The 15,849-nt window shown below is 39.5% G+C and overlaps 1 protein-coding gene across 4 annotated transcripts in view; it reads right to left on the bottom strand.

Annotated features, from left to right (window-relative positions):
* Positions 1–15,849, bottom strand: part of ctnna3 (catenin alpha 3) — a 1,223,202-nt gene that overhangs the window by 135,663 nt on the left and 1,071,690 nt on the right. For all 4 annotated transcript variants that reach the window (XM_062977502.1, XM_062977500.1, XM_062977501.1 and 1 more), the window contains one exon: positions 9,825–9,917. In XM_062977502.1, coding sequence (XP_062833572.1) covers positions 9,825–9,917 — 93 coding nt within the window. The remainder of the gene's footprint in view (positions 1–9,824; positions 9,918–15,849) is intronic.

Here is a 15,849-nt window from a genome sequence, read left to right on the forward strand (position 1 = left end):
TCTTAATGATGTCTATGCCCCACACAACTGGAGAAATTATACTGTTTTGCCAGCATTGCACCACCTGACATCTGCCAGGAAGTAGCAGCCAGTGATAGCATTGACATCTCCAAGGCATTGACATCTCCGGCCCATCCCATGTTTGGATATCAACCAGCACCCCAATGCCTTAAATCAAGAAATATTTTCTAAAGTCCACAGAGATATTCGCAGGAACACTTCAGCAAGCGAGAGTCCAAAAGCAACAGGCTAAAACCAGGAACCTCAATCAGTGGCTGACGCCGGATGAGAGACTCCCTCCTGAGCGACTTGGAAGGCGCTGAACAGACTGCACTCTGGCACCACAAGATGCAGAGACAATCTTAAGAAATGGGGCAAATCACAGACCACCTACTACAATGCAGTCTGAGCCCTGCCACATTAACAATGGAAGATCTTCTTATAGCAACACCAGAGGCACTCCAAATGGCCAGCTACTGGTCAAAGGACATTTAGTATAATGCCTTTAAACTTTGTGTTTTCAAATACACTACAACTTGTACCCTCGGCTCACTTCTGACACGATAAATAAATGGCTCCAGGACTCACATTAATACAAAATCTGTGTGCACCCAAATTCCATTATATATAATGATGTAGTGAATATGTGTCCCTTATGGCAAAATCAAGGTTTGCTTTTTGGAAATTGTTATTTTGGAATATTTCCAAGCTCTGGATGGTTGAATCTCTGTAGACAGAATCCATGGATATGGAAGACTGTCTGTGCTTCAGAATCCGCGTTCATTCAAATCATAGTCTGCATGGGATTTGGTAACATGCTGTTCCTACAAGAACTCAACAGTGATTTTGTTCCTTTCAGTATTATTTCACCTGGGTGGAAGATGCCACTGCTCTTAGAGCTTGTGGTAAAAGCCAGCTGCCTTGGTCAACTGCCAAAACATGCTACAAAAAGGCATTATCCATTTTGCATCTGATCAGAGCCATCTGGTAAGATCAGATATTTAATTTTATCCAACTTCATTACATTTTCAAAAAGTAGAAATTGTGCTTTTGCAGCAGGTGAATTTGTCCTAAAGAGTGTCAAATGAGGGCTAATCGTCAAAAACATACGTTTCCATGACATCATATAGATTTTTGCAGAGTTTACTGCTTGGATACTGATTCATTTTTCACAAAGTTGCAATGTCAAGTTGAGCAGAGCCTGCTGTTCTTTGATGCCAGGAAGGAATTATAATCCATTCTTAAATCAAATGTGCATTATTAAAGTGAACTAGCACTGCTCACAATCTTTCATACCTAGGAAATTTAATTTTTTTAATGTCTTTCATCATGGTGAATGTTCTAAAGCCTCCCAAAGTAGCTAATTACCATTATGGTAGCAGTTTTTTCTCTCTCTAATCTTTATATGGTAGCAGTTTTTTAAAACTGAATTTTACTTTTCTGTTTATCCAAACTGTGCAATTATTTCTAATTTACTTTCATGTAACATCTTAATTCTACAAACTGCCGGTATATAATACAAAACACTCTTTCCTTCCACATGCCTCTTCATTGCCCTGCTATCCATAGCAGAATATGTGAGTTAACTTTCTCCATCATTTAGTGAGAGCATATCCTCATAACTATAACAGCAATGAAAAAGTTACAAACATACCACTAAAAAGAGAAATTAAACTTTTTAAAAAATGCAGATATAACATATTTTATGTTACAATACCTTCATTATTGGAAAACTGAACTAATTGTGCATAGCAAGAGATATACATCAGTTGTTATGTGGTTATTTATTACCAAACCATAAGACATTATCTTGAGTTCCAGTTCTGGGGAGGAGACAATATATGAATTAAATCAGTGGTTCTCAATCTGGGGCCCCCAGATGTTTGTGGCCTTCAACTCCCAGAAATCCTAACAGCTGGTAAACTGGCTGGGATTTCTGAGAATTGTAGGTCAAAAACATCTGGGGACCCCAGGTTGAGAACTACTGAATTAAATGAATGAATGCTCTGCTGATACAATTAGAGTGCAGTCCACCTCCACCTCCACATGTAGCTGGCTATTTTGTCCTCACATCCATGATACTAAGGGAGTGTTGGCCAGGAAAATAGTTCATGCCTTGAATAAGTGAATTTCCTCAAGTCACTCATCCATAAAGTTTTGTGGAAATATCCAGCTTTGCATAAAACCACCAGGTGTCTGTAGTTTTCCCCTGACAATTGTTATCACCACCACTTTTCTGCTTCTCAGTACCTCTTTGTGTGCCTTTCCAAAATTATCGAACTACATATGCTACAGTCTGCTGCCCAAGCAGCTAGATTCAGTGTAACATCACACTAATGATTTCTATAGAGGTGGGTTCACATTTCCAAGAAGATAATTATCTCAGAAATTTTCAGACTTGTTTTTTTTACAGACTTGAATATACCAGAAACATGAATTGGCTTGGCCAGTATTTTCCATCTCGTTGCTTTCTTTGTCTACTAGTATGGAAGTGTTTGGCCCACAAAATCTAGAAAAATATTTGGCCTGATTTCCTCCAAAATACTGCCACTCTCAAATATGGTTTACAGATAATTTTGGAAGGCTATCTTCACCCATCCCTAACATCAATACATCCTCAAACAATTATACCCAACCCACACTTTTAATTGCGGCATTTATTCCAGATGTACACCTTGCACAAAGGAATGGGCAACTTGGGGCCTTCCAAATATTTTTTGGACCGCAGCTTCCATAACTTCTGGAAAACTACCGGAATCTGCAATCCAGGAGCATCCTGAGGGCTGATTATCACTTATCTCTCTTCTATGAGTCTTTCACCTACACAGAAGCAAACATCTTACATCCAATTGCTAGTCCAATCTGTGTAGATCCATTGGATTAACTGGTGAATGGAGAGTCAAAAATTATGTAAATCCTGCTGATGTAGAGAGTCTTTTCTAGCTGAGGATTATCAATGTAATTCAGGCTAACATCTGTAAATGTATATATTAGATCATCTCCTATTATTGTGGGATTGTAGGGTGATGTACAATATAAACCATTTCAAATTCTTAAAGAATAAAATCAGATAAAATAATTTAAACAAGAAAAATATATAGGCTGGCCTCTTGTTAGACAGTTATAATGTAAGACAGATCTATGACATCATAACTGTTTGGGTTTCACATATACCCTGTTTCCCCGAAAATAAGACATCCCCGGAAAATAAGACCTAGTAGAGGTTTTGCTGAATTGCTAAATATAAGACCTCCCCCAAAAGTAAGACCTAGCAAGGCTTTTGTTTGGAAGCATGCCCAGTGCCTGCCAATCAGAACACCAGAGCATGCAGAATTGGTAAATGTACATACCAGTTGTACATGGAAATGATAGTAGTAACAAGAAATTCTTAATAGGATTCACAGTTTGTCCGGTTATGCTGGTTTGTGATGACAACTACTGTACAGTATATAATAAATGTTCTCTCTTTTTTGGTTCAACAATAAATGTGAATTATTCTTCATAGAAAAATAAGACATCCCCTGAAAATAAGACCTAACATATCTTTGGGAGCAAAAATTAATATAAGACACTGTCTTATTTTCGGGGAAACACGGTACCTTTGTGGCATCATTGCCATGACAACAAATGCCCCTAAAGTCCATTTTAAAAGCTAAGTAGCCATATCAAGTTAAAGGGTTCTGTGGTACTGGAAAGTAGGATTGTTCTGCCCCCATGCTATCTAATTGCTCGGAAGGTGAACAGGTTGCATAGGGAAGAGATGGAGGATGCTTAGACAACCAGTCAACAAGGATTTAATAACTGATAAAGGCGTCAACTCCTTTCTCTTCCTGAATCTAACTGGCACAGTCCTCGGGAGATAGATAAAGTCCTTGAGAGAGAGGCTCTAAATTACTTAACTTCTCTGATGTTCTTCCTCTTGTTGGTGTCTGTCTGTCTCTAGAGTGATTCTGATATTTGACTTCATTTTTTAATAACTTTACTTGACTCTGATGTGACTCCATCTGTGATGTGCAATTTTGTGGCTCTTCCTAGCCTTCCTCTCTCCTCACCTTCAACTTGTAAAATGGCTGATTTCTCTAAGGCAGTGGTTCTCAACCTGTAAATCCCCAGGTGTTTTGGCCTGCAACTCCCAAAAATCCTATCCAGTTTACCAGCTGTTAGGGATTGTGGGATTGTCACAGCCAAAACATCTGCTCTAAGGAACAAGAAGGGTTTTACCTGAAGCTCCGCCCATGGGAGATTTCTTAAAGGGGCATGGAGGGATAGCTTAAACTTGGGGCTATCTAGGCTGACCTTCCACAAAACTATACACGAAATGCTAATTCCGTCTAACTAAAAGGGACTGATATAGGGGAAACAATGAGGGTTCTTGCGCAGATATGACACTCCCCCTCTAAAACTTATAAGTTTTGCCACTTATTAATAACAAATTAATAACTAATACAAAAATATCAAGTAATCTAACAAATGTCTGTCAAAAGTCAGACGCCAATAAGAGAGCAAAACAGAGTTTATTAAAGCAAATGTCCAAAAATAGCTCAACAAACACAAACAGGCTTAAAACACTTAACTTTCAGTGTTATTAAGCAGATTGAGCGAGAAAAAACCCCAAAAACAAAGACTGGCAAATAATCCAGATTAACCAGAGATATAATCCGGATTAAACTTAGAGTCCTAGAACTTAACTCGAGTTCACAATGGGCTGAAAAACGAGGGCAAAAACTAAGACAAGCAGTATTGAAGCCCACAACCCTTCCCAAAACTTAAACGTTCAAAAGGAGTTCAAAACCAAACAAACGCCCAAACTGGGCTAAAGGACTCTCAGTTAAGAGCAAACAAGCCAGCGGAACAGTGAGACGTTGGCAAGCCCGCAGCAACTGCTGCAGGAACACACGCCAAACCAGGAGTTAAAGGAGCGGAGCAGAAAAGCGACGCCGAGCTGGTCTGGAGTCGGGATAAGCCAGCAGCACCAAGCTGTTGTAGAAGCAAACATCAAGCCAGGAGTTAAAGGAGCAGAGCGAGAAAGCATCGTCAAGCCGGTCCGGAGTCGGGATGAGCAGTCAGGCAGCCACCGAGTAGAGAATGATGCCAAACCACAATTTGATAGCGAAGAGCAAAACTGAGTCAAGTTCCAGTCCAAGGTCCAAGGTCCGAGAGGTTGAAGTCATCCAAGAAGGTCACAACACAGAATGGCACAGAGAGCCAAAGCAACGAGGGCGAACAGCAGCTAATACAAAATAGTAATAACAGTGCAGTCCAGGAAAACCCACACAAATCCAGCCCTCCATTGCAGAATAACCCAGATTAAACTTACATCCATTGCAAAGTCCCAGTCCAGTCTTCAGTAACACAGACAGGAAACCCAATGGCACCCAGCAACACCTTGCCACACGCAAGGTATAATGGCCAAACAACCCCAATATATCCAGGTCTCTCTGGGCTTCCAAACTATCCACGCCGAAAAAGCAGGTGTCTCAACTTCTTAATCTGAATCAGAACTCCACACAGCCAGTGCCCTTGGGTCATTCCTCATCAGAGTCCCAGTCATCATGCCCATGCCCAACTCTATCCACACTTGTGGACCCCCTCTCACTCCTCCAAGCAGACCAAATGGGATCTGCTTCTGAAGACACCCAAGCTTCCCCAGCATCAGCAGCATCCATGGGTCCAGATTCTTCCCCAAGCATCTCCTCTGCCCGTGTCCAGTCCGTGCCCGATTCCTCCGTTAATACCTGTTCCCCAGCATCCATTTCCTCTTCCAGATCCCCATCTGAATCCTCCTCAGAAGAATCCCCATCAGTCTCCCTGACCCTCTTCCTAAACAAATCCTCCAACCAACCTCCTCGCGAGGGTTTTTCCTTCCTCTCCTGATCCCACCACTATCATCCACAGCCTCCGAAGGCACATTCACAACAGTCTCAAAGTTGTAATGCTGGAAGTTGTTTTGTGGTCTCAGTTTCCCTTGCTTCTATAGGCAGGGCTGGAACACAAGTAGTCTGAATGTTTAAATAGGATGAGATTTTCTTCCTCTTCTGTAGCATCGAGGGGAAGTGAATTTCCTTTGAAGCCTTGCTCGAAGACCTGGGCCTTTTCCAGCAAGTTTTTGGTCTTTACCTTTTGTGCCAGTGTTGCCAAAGCACATTCTGTTTTGGCTTGACAGGCTTCACTGTGTCAATTTTGGCTCATTTTGCTATCATTGTTGCATCTGCTTTAGCTTGTTCTTCTATGATTTCTTGTTTTCTCTTTAAGAAATCTATTTACTTGGTGGCAAGCCACTGCCTAAGCCTTAACTTCCAAGAGCTTCATTTTCATAGCCAATCTTTGGGATTGCTATGATTAGAGCTCCATCTTGTGCCTCTAGTTCTGTGGGAAGCAGGATAATCTTGGTCTGCCCACCGATGTACAAATGGACCTACTTGACATGACATTCATAGCTTTTCTCAGCACATGGAGTGCCTGTTCCCTGTCCTTATGAGAGGGTGGCAGAGTCGCTCTTGCTTCGGTGTACTCTTGTAACATCAGTTGCACTGCTGGTGTCTGATCTACTTTATATTCTAGGATCCTGTTGTACAGGTCACACATGATGTTCTCAAACTCTTCTTCTTTTCTTTCTCTTTCTTTTAGCATCTCTGCCTTAATGTTCATTGCTTCTGTCATGTCCATGAGCTGAAGTAGCGAATACATGTTCAAAGTATTGCTCAAAGCATTACTGCATTCTAATATTGCTTCCCATTGTTGGAAATGATAGTGTTGTAGCCCAGCCTGAGATTGGGCCCATTCCGGCAGTGATTGTCCCTGCACCAGCTTTGCCAGAGGACTCTGGGTTTGGGTCTGAGATGCAGCCAGAGCCTGTCCCAGTGGATTCTGGGACCAGAGACAGAATGGTTGCAAGCAGGCATTTTGAACCACATTCCTCTCTGCAGTCAATGCCAGATCACAAGATGTCAGATGGACATTCTAGTTTAGAGGAGGATAATGAGTTTGACAGGAGAGCAGCAATAACTCACCAGAGGAGGGAACAAGAATGTTTGCGAATAAGCAAACAGCTGTTTTTGAAGCACTCTAATGAATAGTTTTCTCAAGAGAGAAAGACCTTGTTTGTTTTCCTTAAAATGCCTTGTTTTCTTGGCCACAGCCAGAGGTGGCAACTTTGCTTATTCAAGAAAGAATGATCTTTGCTCCGTGTTCCTGTATCTTGCTTCAAGTATCAGCTTTGCTATGAATCCAGTGGAATATTCCAGTGACTTTGCTGTTTGGGGTTTATTCCAGTCAAGACCTTTGCCTTGTGTTTCATCAGTGACTTTATACCTGGGACTACCTTGAAACTAATCCTGCACTTGAGTCTTATTTTCCTGTACCTTGTTTGTGTACAATCATTGACTTCATACCTTGGACTACCTTGGAATTAATCCTGCACTCCAGTCTTGGTTTCCTGTGGTTATCCTTTATTCATGTCTTGGGAAATAATCTCATTTTGGACTATGCTCTTTGAGTGGTTTTTATAGATTCTCGTTTCATGAACTTCAAGTACCTTGCTCTTGTGGATTGAAACCTAATTTCCTGACTCTGAACTATATTTTGATTTTGCTTGCATATAATCATCAATAAACAACTTGCTTGCTTATATTCTGGGGCTTCAGTGTGGTCTTGAGGTGCCTACGTAGCCTAGGGGTGCAACAGATAGCTTGTTTGACTAGTAGTTAAAATATTCTGCCAAATGTTGTGTTATTTGGGCTTTAATGAATCCAATAGGTCTTGCCAGTAAGCCATCATCTTTGAAATATGCTTGATGACTCTGATACTCTTCTGTGAAGAAGAGGTGGCCATTTCTATGTCTCCTATCTTCTGTATTACTTCACAATACTGGGCTGAATCACTTCTGATCAGAAATGACTGAATACTCCTTTTCCTATTACTAGAGAATAATTGGCTTTATTTTCCTGTTGCCATCAGCTTGCTATCTGCCTTCTCTAAAGATTGAAGGGACCACAGGTTTAAGAGGACTTAGCTCTTAGCTCTGTCAAGTTCTCTTCTAAAGAAGACTTAAAATGGCTGTGACTGTTTTAATGAGCCACTGTTCCCTTCTCTGAGATGACTTCCTTTTGGAATTCTCTTTCCTAGCTCCAAGATGACCGCTGCTTCAGTGGAGCCCTTTGCCTACAAAATGGCTCCCTCCTGGGATTATAAGTCCACCATGTGGCCAAGAAGGCTGCTGCTGCTTGTGTGAAGCCTTTCTTCTATAAAATGGCTTCCTCCTGAGACTCCAAGACCACCATGTGGCCAACACTGACTCTTCTGAAGGCAGAGAAGGAAAGATAGTACTATTCTGCCCCCACGCTATCTAACTGCTTGGAAGGTGAACTGGTTGCACAGGGAACAGATGGAGGACGCTTAGACAGTCAAAAAGGATTTAACAACTGATAAAGGCTTCAACACCTTTCTCCTCCCAAGTTTAACTATACTTAAAGGGGCAGGGAGGGGTGGCTTAAAGGAAAAGAGTCTATTTAGGCTGATTCCTCACAAAACTATACACATAATTCTAATTCCCTATGACTAAAAAGTGACTGAAATGTGACTGAAATAGAGGAAACAATGAGGATTCTTGCAAAGGCACAACAAGATACTAAAGGATAACGCACCCAACTCCTGTACATCAATGTCCCACAGTATAACAGAAATAATAAGGATTCCTGCTTTTTATGGTGTGTCAGGGTAAAACCAATCAAGTCTTTGGTTGTAAAATGTTTTAAGACACTTATAATGAGTCAATGTAAAATGTGTGTGTATGTGCACACTTTCAAGTCATCTGTCGAATTATGGTGATCCCATGAGTTTCAAAGGGTTTTCTTAAAGAAGAAATATTTATTCCATTACTTAGCATATCAGAGTTTTTAAAAGGTTCTGTAGAGATAAAAATGTCCAATAGAACTATGTTTTCTCCTTCCATTTTGATAAATCACTATCTAAACTTATATAGGTTTGTTCTTACAGTTTTCATACACGAAAATATATTGGTGACTTGGGATTGTACAATATCCTCAAAACCAAGGTCTATTTCTTTGATTTTGTCTCATGAGAGTTGAGATTAGAAAGTATTAGTAGGTATATGATGGAAGCTATTGTTTGTATATTCAAAAGGTGTATTCTATCAATACAGGATTAATCTTATTAACATAACGTCCCTAGACATTTTAAAGAAGTTTTGGCATCTGCACTGCTTTGTAAACAATATTAGAATACCATGTTGTTGTTATTTTAATCTCCAGGACGCACAATGACTTGCATCCATGTAAATATGACTAACAGTTCAGAGACAATTGTTTGTGAAACACTAACACACATCTACCCTTGTTAATATTGAGTGCTCTCTGAATTTATTTTTTGGCTTTGAGGAATGAAAAATGTTAGATGATTTGAATAAGAGTTGAGACTAAATAAGATTTCCTCCCCTCCCTACCAGTAGGCAGTTGTAATACTTAAAACTGTCGGTTCTAAGAGGGTTAATCGATAATATATCTTGGAGGAGTTACCTTTTGGAAAATAACTCCCAGAATTCCTTGTAGAAATGTCTTCCCCAAGCTCCAGTTTAAAGCCTATTAAATGTAGGCATTTTTTCAGATTTAATTGATTAGGTATTTGTGAAACTAATTCAATTCAATGATCAGTATTTTCATCTGCATTCTTTTCTTGTTTATTACATACTCAACTTCAATGTGATATATTTGTCCATATCCAAAAAGGTATAACATTTTAGAGCGAAGAAACTTTAAATGTCCAAATTTATGTTAACTAGTTTTTAATAAAAGTGGTTTGATACATACCCTATCTGTTTTCCCTTCAGTTTGAATACTGGTGCAGCTGCGTGCATCATAGTCATCTTCAAGATCAGACATGCCTTCTAGTTCTTCTGGTGTCTGTACAAAGAATATGGCAATATTTAAGGATGTGCACAGTGAAAAATATTGATATTGCTTAATGCAATCACTTATTTTTGAACTGTTAGGAACTGTTCCATAGGCCTGGAGTAAATCTCGGAATTGAATTGTGGGCTGAAAATATTAAATAATACGCCAGACAACCAAGACTGAAGGAACTGTCACCAAGTTTTTCCCAAGGGCCCTTGTAGCATCCAGAAGAGCTCCAGCTCTATACACTCCTTTGATGTCAGGAAAGGACACCCCACCCTAAAATATTCTTGTAATTGGTTGGTGAGTACACTATGAAATGCTGGATGAGGCTTCAGCTGTCTGTTATCTTCTTTCATCCAGAATACCTCTGGGCCCTGATGGAGAATGCAAATAGCAAATAGCCACAGACTTCGCCAGCATCTGATATTATACCATGACCTCCAATATATTAAAAAAGTAGAAGAAAACATAAAATCAAGAAAGATATTGGTAACAATCAGGCCTCTTCATTGACCTTGGTACTGTGTCATTCGAGGACAAATTTATTGATTTCAACTTACAGCAATCTCATAGAGTTTTCTTGGGAAGATTTTTTTTCAGAGGAAATTTTCCACTCTTGGATGTTTGACCTACATTAGTCTATGGCTGAGTGGGGATCTACATCTAGTCCCCTGAAGTCTTAGGGCCAAACTACATGAACCACAAAATGTAAGGCTGGTCTAGAGTGGCAATACTACACATTGGCACCAGGAGGGGCTACTAGGGATGGTTCAAAAGTCATTACAAAATTGGGGGTGTTGGCACTTTGTTTCTAAAGTATTTCTAAAGTAGACTTAGTGAAAATGACATTATTATAATGAGACTAACAAAATTTTGTTACTATTTCATTACAATAATTGTGCATGCACATAATTAAATTACCATGATTGAGGAAATTTTAGGATCTCCTATATCCCTAATTTTTACATCTATTAGGGTGAAACGTAGTTTCACGTTTTATTGATTAGCCCATCGGCCGTATCAAAACATTTAACACATAGACATACATACAACATACAACATACAACCCACGGTAAAAAAAGAAGTAGGGTGAAACGTGCTACAATGATAGAACACATTAAATATAGGCACCATATAATGCTAGTCCACCATATTTCAGAAGGCTTCACTTATCCACTGATTGTTGGTGAATTTTCAAAGTTTTTATAAAAAACATTTTTAATAATAAAGAAAATTATTTATTTATTTATTTATTTATTTATTATTTCTCACATTTATATCCCGCCCTTCTCACCCGAAGGGACTCAGGGCGGCTTACAACAGTGGCAACAATTAGAAGCCCATACAAACCAATATAAACAGCACATAAAACAGTTAAAACTATTAAAATACATTATGAATTAAAAATATACATTTCAAACATAAAATTAGATCCATTATTCCTCTCCTACTTAAAGTGTTATTTACTATTTCATTGTGTGGTATTTACTTTTATTGTAGTTGTTCTACTCCAGAAACTTTGTTTTTGTGGCAGAAACTTTGTTAAATTGGTGGAGACTTAACAAAGCAAAATATGCTATAAGACAATGTCCCTTGCACAAAGACAAAAAAAATTGCATTTTAATAAACTTTTGTCATGTTTTCATGACAGAACCAATTAGAAACTTCCATTTATAACCCAGGAAGAATAATCATAGTACAGACACCATCAAGGGTAATCTAGACTGACCCCCCTTCTTCTAGGCAGAAAGTCACCATCCAAACTCTTCTGAAATTCAATTAATATGCTTCCCCTATTGAGTCGGAGGGGACTCCCAAGGGCATCCATTTAGGCCATTATTTTTTCTAGCCCAGCACAGAGATTGGCTTACTTATTAGAAAGAGATGTATCAGTCAGACCTCCACTTTGCAGATTCCAGCTGCTGTTAGGAAAGGATAAACCTCTCTTCACTATCCTGATTGGTGTTTTCTGATGCTGATACAGTCTGGAAAATGTAGTTTAAGGCAGGCATATGGTTCCTCACTTCCCAAACTATATTGGCAATGCACATAATTAAATAATTGGGAAAACTTCAGGGTTTCCTATCTCCCACATTTTTAAAGTTATTGGGGTGAAACGTGCTACGATGGTAGAACACATTTACCCCTCTTTGCCAATCAAATTTCACAATGTTTCACACATACACGGATTTTTGATGAATTTTCTGTTCCTAATTTCAAATAGTTATTCCCTATTTAATTGTGTAGTCCTTACCTTGAAAGTAGATGTTCTACTCCAGATACTTTGTTAAATTGATGGAGACTTTTGAATTCTTTGGCATAGGGCTCCTTCCCTTCCCAAACTATCTTTCCCAGAGTTCTGTGCTGTTCCCAAAATGCACTGGCATTTTTGGCTTAATGGCTTTGCTTCCTTGCACTGAATATGAAACTGACCTTGGGAGCCTTCCGGAATTTCAAAACTAAAACAAAAAAGTATGGAGTAAGTTTTGATTCTAAAATATTTGGTGTGGGCCATGCAAATGCTTCCAATATGGTTTCTGACTTATGAAACTTAAGTTTTTCTTACAATTTCCAACTCTTCCATTTTTTTTTTTTTTGCACAAGCCTGGTGGCTATACCACCTCCCTCCATCTCATGGTGTTGGCATGATGGAGTCCCAAACTGTGCTGGATGATCAACTTCACCTTGTTGTTTTTGTCTTCATGGCAGCAGCAACAGAGCTCCAGAGAGCTCCTGCTGCTGTCAGGCACCTTTAATTATGTTGACAAAGGCACCTGCATGACTTGAAGAAAGGCAAGTGCAAAACGGAGAGTAATCCCACTCCTTTCTCCAGGTAAAGGTACTCAGCAACAGCCAGGAACTCTTCAGAGGTGCTGTAACAAATAAAAGGGAGATGGCATCCCTTTTTCCCATGCCTCATAGGGAAAATGGGATGGTGGCACTGGCTATATGAACAGCTGGGCTATTTCAGATTAGAACTGGCCCAACTGTTTATAATACCCTGAAGTACAGGTTTGCTCCAGAGCTTCAGGGATGCTGTGAAGCATTCTGCAACTTTGGCTAATGTGATGCAAAACCAGCTTAATCAGTTTTACCCCGTGTTGGTAGCCAAAAGTCCCTGACCATCATCTGGATGCCCCCGAGTGACTTCTGGCCCACTGCAGGGTATGTGGTCCATGTAGACACACTCTTCTTAGAACACTCAGATTACTACACTATGCTGTCTCTTTAAAAATAGATACATCTATGTAAATGAAAAACCAGATTCACACATGCAGAACCAAATCCACTGACTTTGTCTATATTTTGTCATCATCTTTTTGCATGATGATAAGTGTGGAGTAGACTTGTGCACTGATTTGGAGTGGTTAGTTCCCTTCGGCCAATCTGGCTTGGTCAGCTTGGCTGGATGGCCATAATGGCCCAGCCATTACATTTTCCCATCTGTCACAGGATCATGTGACAGCTGACCACGGCTCCTCCTCCCCTATTCAGCATCACAATGACTCGCAAAGAGGCTGCCGCATGGGGTTTCCCTATGACCTCTGCCTGTTGGGCCAACTGGAATAGAATAATTCTGTGACATGTCTTACGCAAGCTGTGTGACTCCCAAGAAGGATGCTTCCTTAACCCCGTTGCTGAAACCCAGACACACATGAAGACAGGAAAGGAAAGGGTCCCAGGAAGGGTGCTTCCTTAACATTGGTGCTGAAACTCAGACTCTTTTGAAGGCAAAGGAAAGGGTTGCAGGAAGGATGCTTCTTTAACCCCATTCCTCAAACCCAGGCTCCCTTGAAAGGAAGACAGAAAAGGGTCCCAGGAAGGATTCTTCTTTAACTCAGTTGATCAAACCCCATTGATCCATCCCAGGTAGAAAGGAAAAGATCCCAGGAACGGAAAGGGGAGCCTTGTAAGTTCCCCGTTGCCACCATTTGACTGGATCATCTTGGATCTTTTGGCTGCCTAGTTGTAAACAATAGGCATGTGCGAATTCCTTGGAATTGTCATTAATCAGAATAAAATCATATCTATTTTGGGTTCCGAACGGGGTTTCAAGGTGGTTTGGCAATTTGGAATTAACCTTCCTTTGGATATATGAGAAAACGTTTTTAATTCAACCAAAATTTGTTTGCAGGGAGGAAACCTGGGCTTGCCTAGCCCGGCCTTGCCTCCTTGCCCAATCAGTACTGAGTCTTGGCAAAAAGGGAAGAGCGTTTTCTCTCCAGTGGCTAGCATCTGGGCTTAATAAGAGCCCCATAGAAAATAATCAAGTCATGAACGTTTTTCCCCTGGCTGGGGCTAGTAACGGGCTTAATTTCATTAGGATAGCTCACAAAATGAGGGAGAGAGAAGCCCCTCAAGTTTCCCCATTGACAATAATGTTTTCCTTCATGCACATGCACATCCTCCATTAACGAGGTACATACAAAGATTTGGAAGTTTCAGAGAGTTTTGAATTTTTCGCCTTCAAAATTCAGAAATGACTTTAGAAACAAAGCGCCAGCGCTCCCTCTTTCCAAGAGAGTTTATAACCATTTTTTTCCTGGATCATACATGCCTAGTAAACAGGTCTTTTCATTAACCGATTTTCAGAAGGCTCCCAAAAACAGATCTGGGTGCCCAACAAAATTTGGATACCAAAAACGGATCACCCTTCAGCCGAATTAAACAAGCCTAGTGTGGAACTTCCTACTGTTGACAATCTTCCTATGAAATGGTGATGTATACACATTATATATATGCAGAACATAACAAAAAAAGTTGGATTAGGAATATGTAAGAGTCTACCAATACTTTAACAGTAACTATTTTCTTTTGTGGTAAGTTCTTTAGAATAACAGCACACAGTCTTATCTGTCACAGATATTTTTCCCCCAAAAAATGAAATAATTAAATGTAATCCAAATACTTGTGCCTTAACTTTATACTTGCAATGCAAATAGAAACTACATAATAGGGAGGGAGATTTCAAAAAATGGACATAGTATTTACATTTTTTTCTTATTACTATAGTTTTCTTATTTCTCTAGTTTGTAGAAACCAGGGTTGTCAGCTACACACACAATGATTTCATTTAATGCTAGATTTTTCTCTCTGTGATCCTAGTAAGCGCTCTAAATGATTATCCAAGCCTGACTTTGTAAGTATAGATTTTAGTTATGTTCCTTATTCATGTTAACAACTCGCTGTTTTATATGGCCAATTAGGAAAGTACTCCCTCTCTCCCTCTCTTTTCTTGGATCTAAAGACAACTTCATTTCCAAGAATACTTCTTGCAAATGTCAGAGAATGATAGGTGGCTACATGTTTAGTTTTTTCTTCATCTTTTGAATAAATTGAGTTCTGTATTACAAAAACAATTCCAACTCCATAGATAGAGATTGCTTAGTTCAACTGCTTTCAAAGATGCATATAGATGCTCATAAAAACTATGTGTTGTGTGTTTAAGCTAACTAGGGATTTAGTTTGACTACAATTACTCTGTGTTTATCCAATTCTTCCTCTGACTTATGAATACTGAAATTCAAAACAGTATAGCTTGTGTTTTCAAAATATTGGTGCTGATGCCTAGAATAACCAAACCTAAACCTTATTCGCACACAATTCTTGCATTTTGGAAAAAAAAGATTGCATTAAGGATTAAAAAAACCCCTTTTCACTCTTTATTTAGTTGTGTTTCTCTGAATCCCACTGCATGCTTGTTGCATGCTTCATCTGTATCAGTTTGTGAGACTCTGTTTCAATTTCCTGAATGAGGATTTGTATGTTTTTTTCCTATTGTAATTGTCTTAGTACAACCTCTTTCAATATATTTATGAATGTTTTTCAACTTTTTACATTTGTAGTCATCCATATTTTTAAAGTACATGTGATTGGAGCTTCAATATGCCCCACAGTTTCCAAAGATAACTAGGGTGTATTACAATATTATAAAGCG

Source organism: Anolis carolinensis, chromosome 3, assembly GCF_035594765.1.
Source record: "Anolis carolinensis isolate JA03-04 chromosome 3, rAnoCar3.1.pri, whole genome shotgun sequence".
Classification (NCBI taxonomy): domain Eukaryota; kingdom Metazoa; phylum Chordata; class Lepidosauria; order Squamata; family Dactyloidae; genus Anolis; species Anolis carolinensis.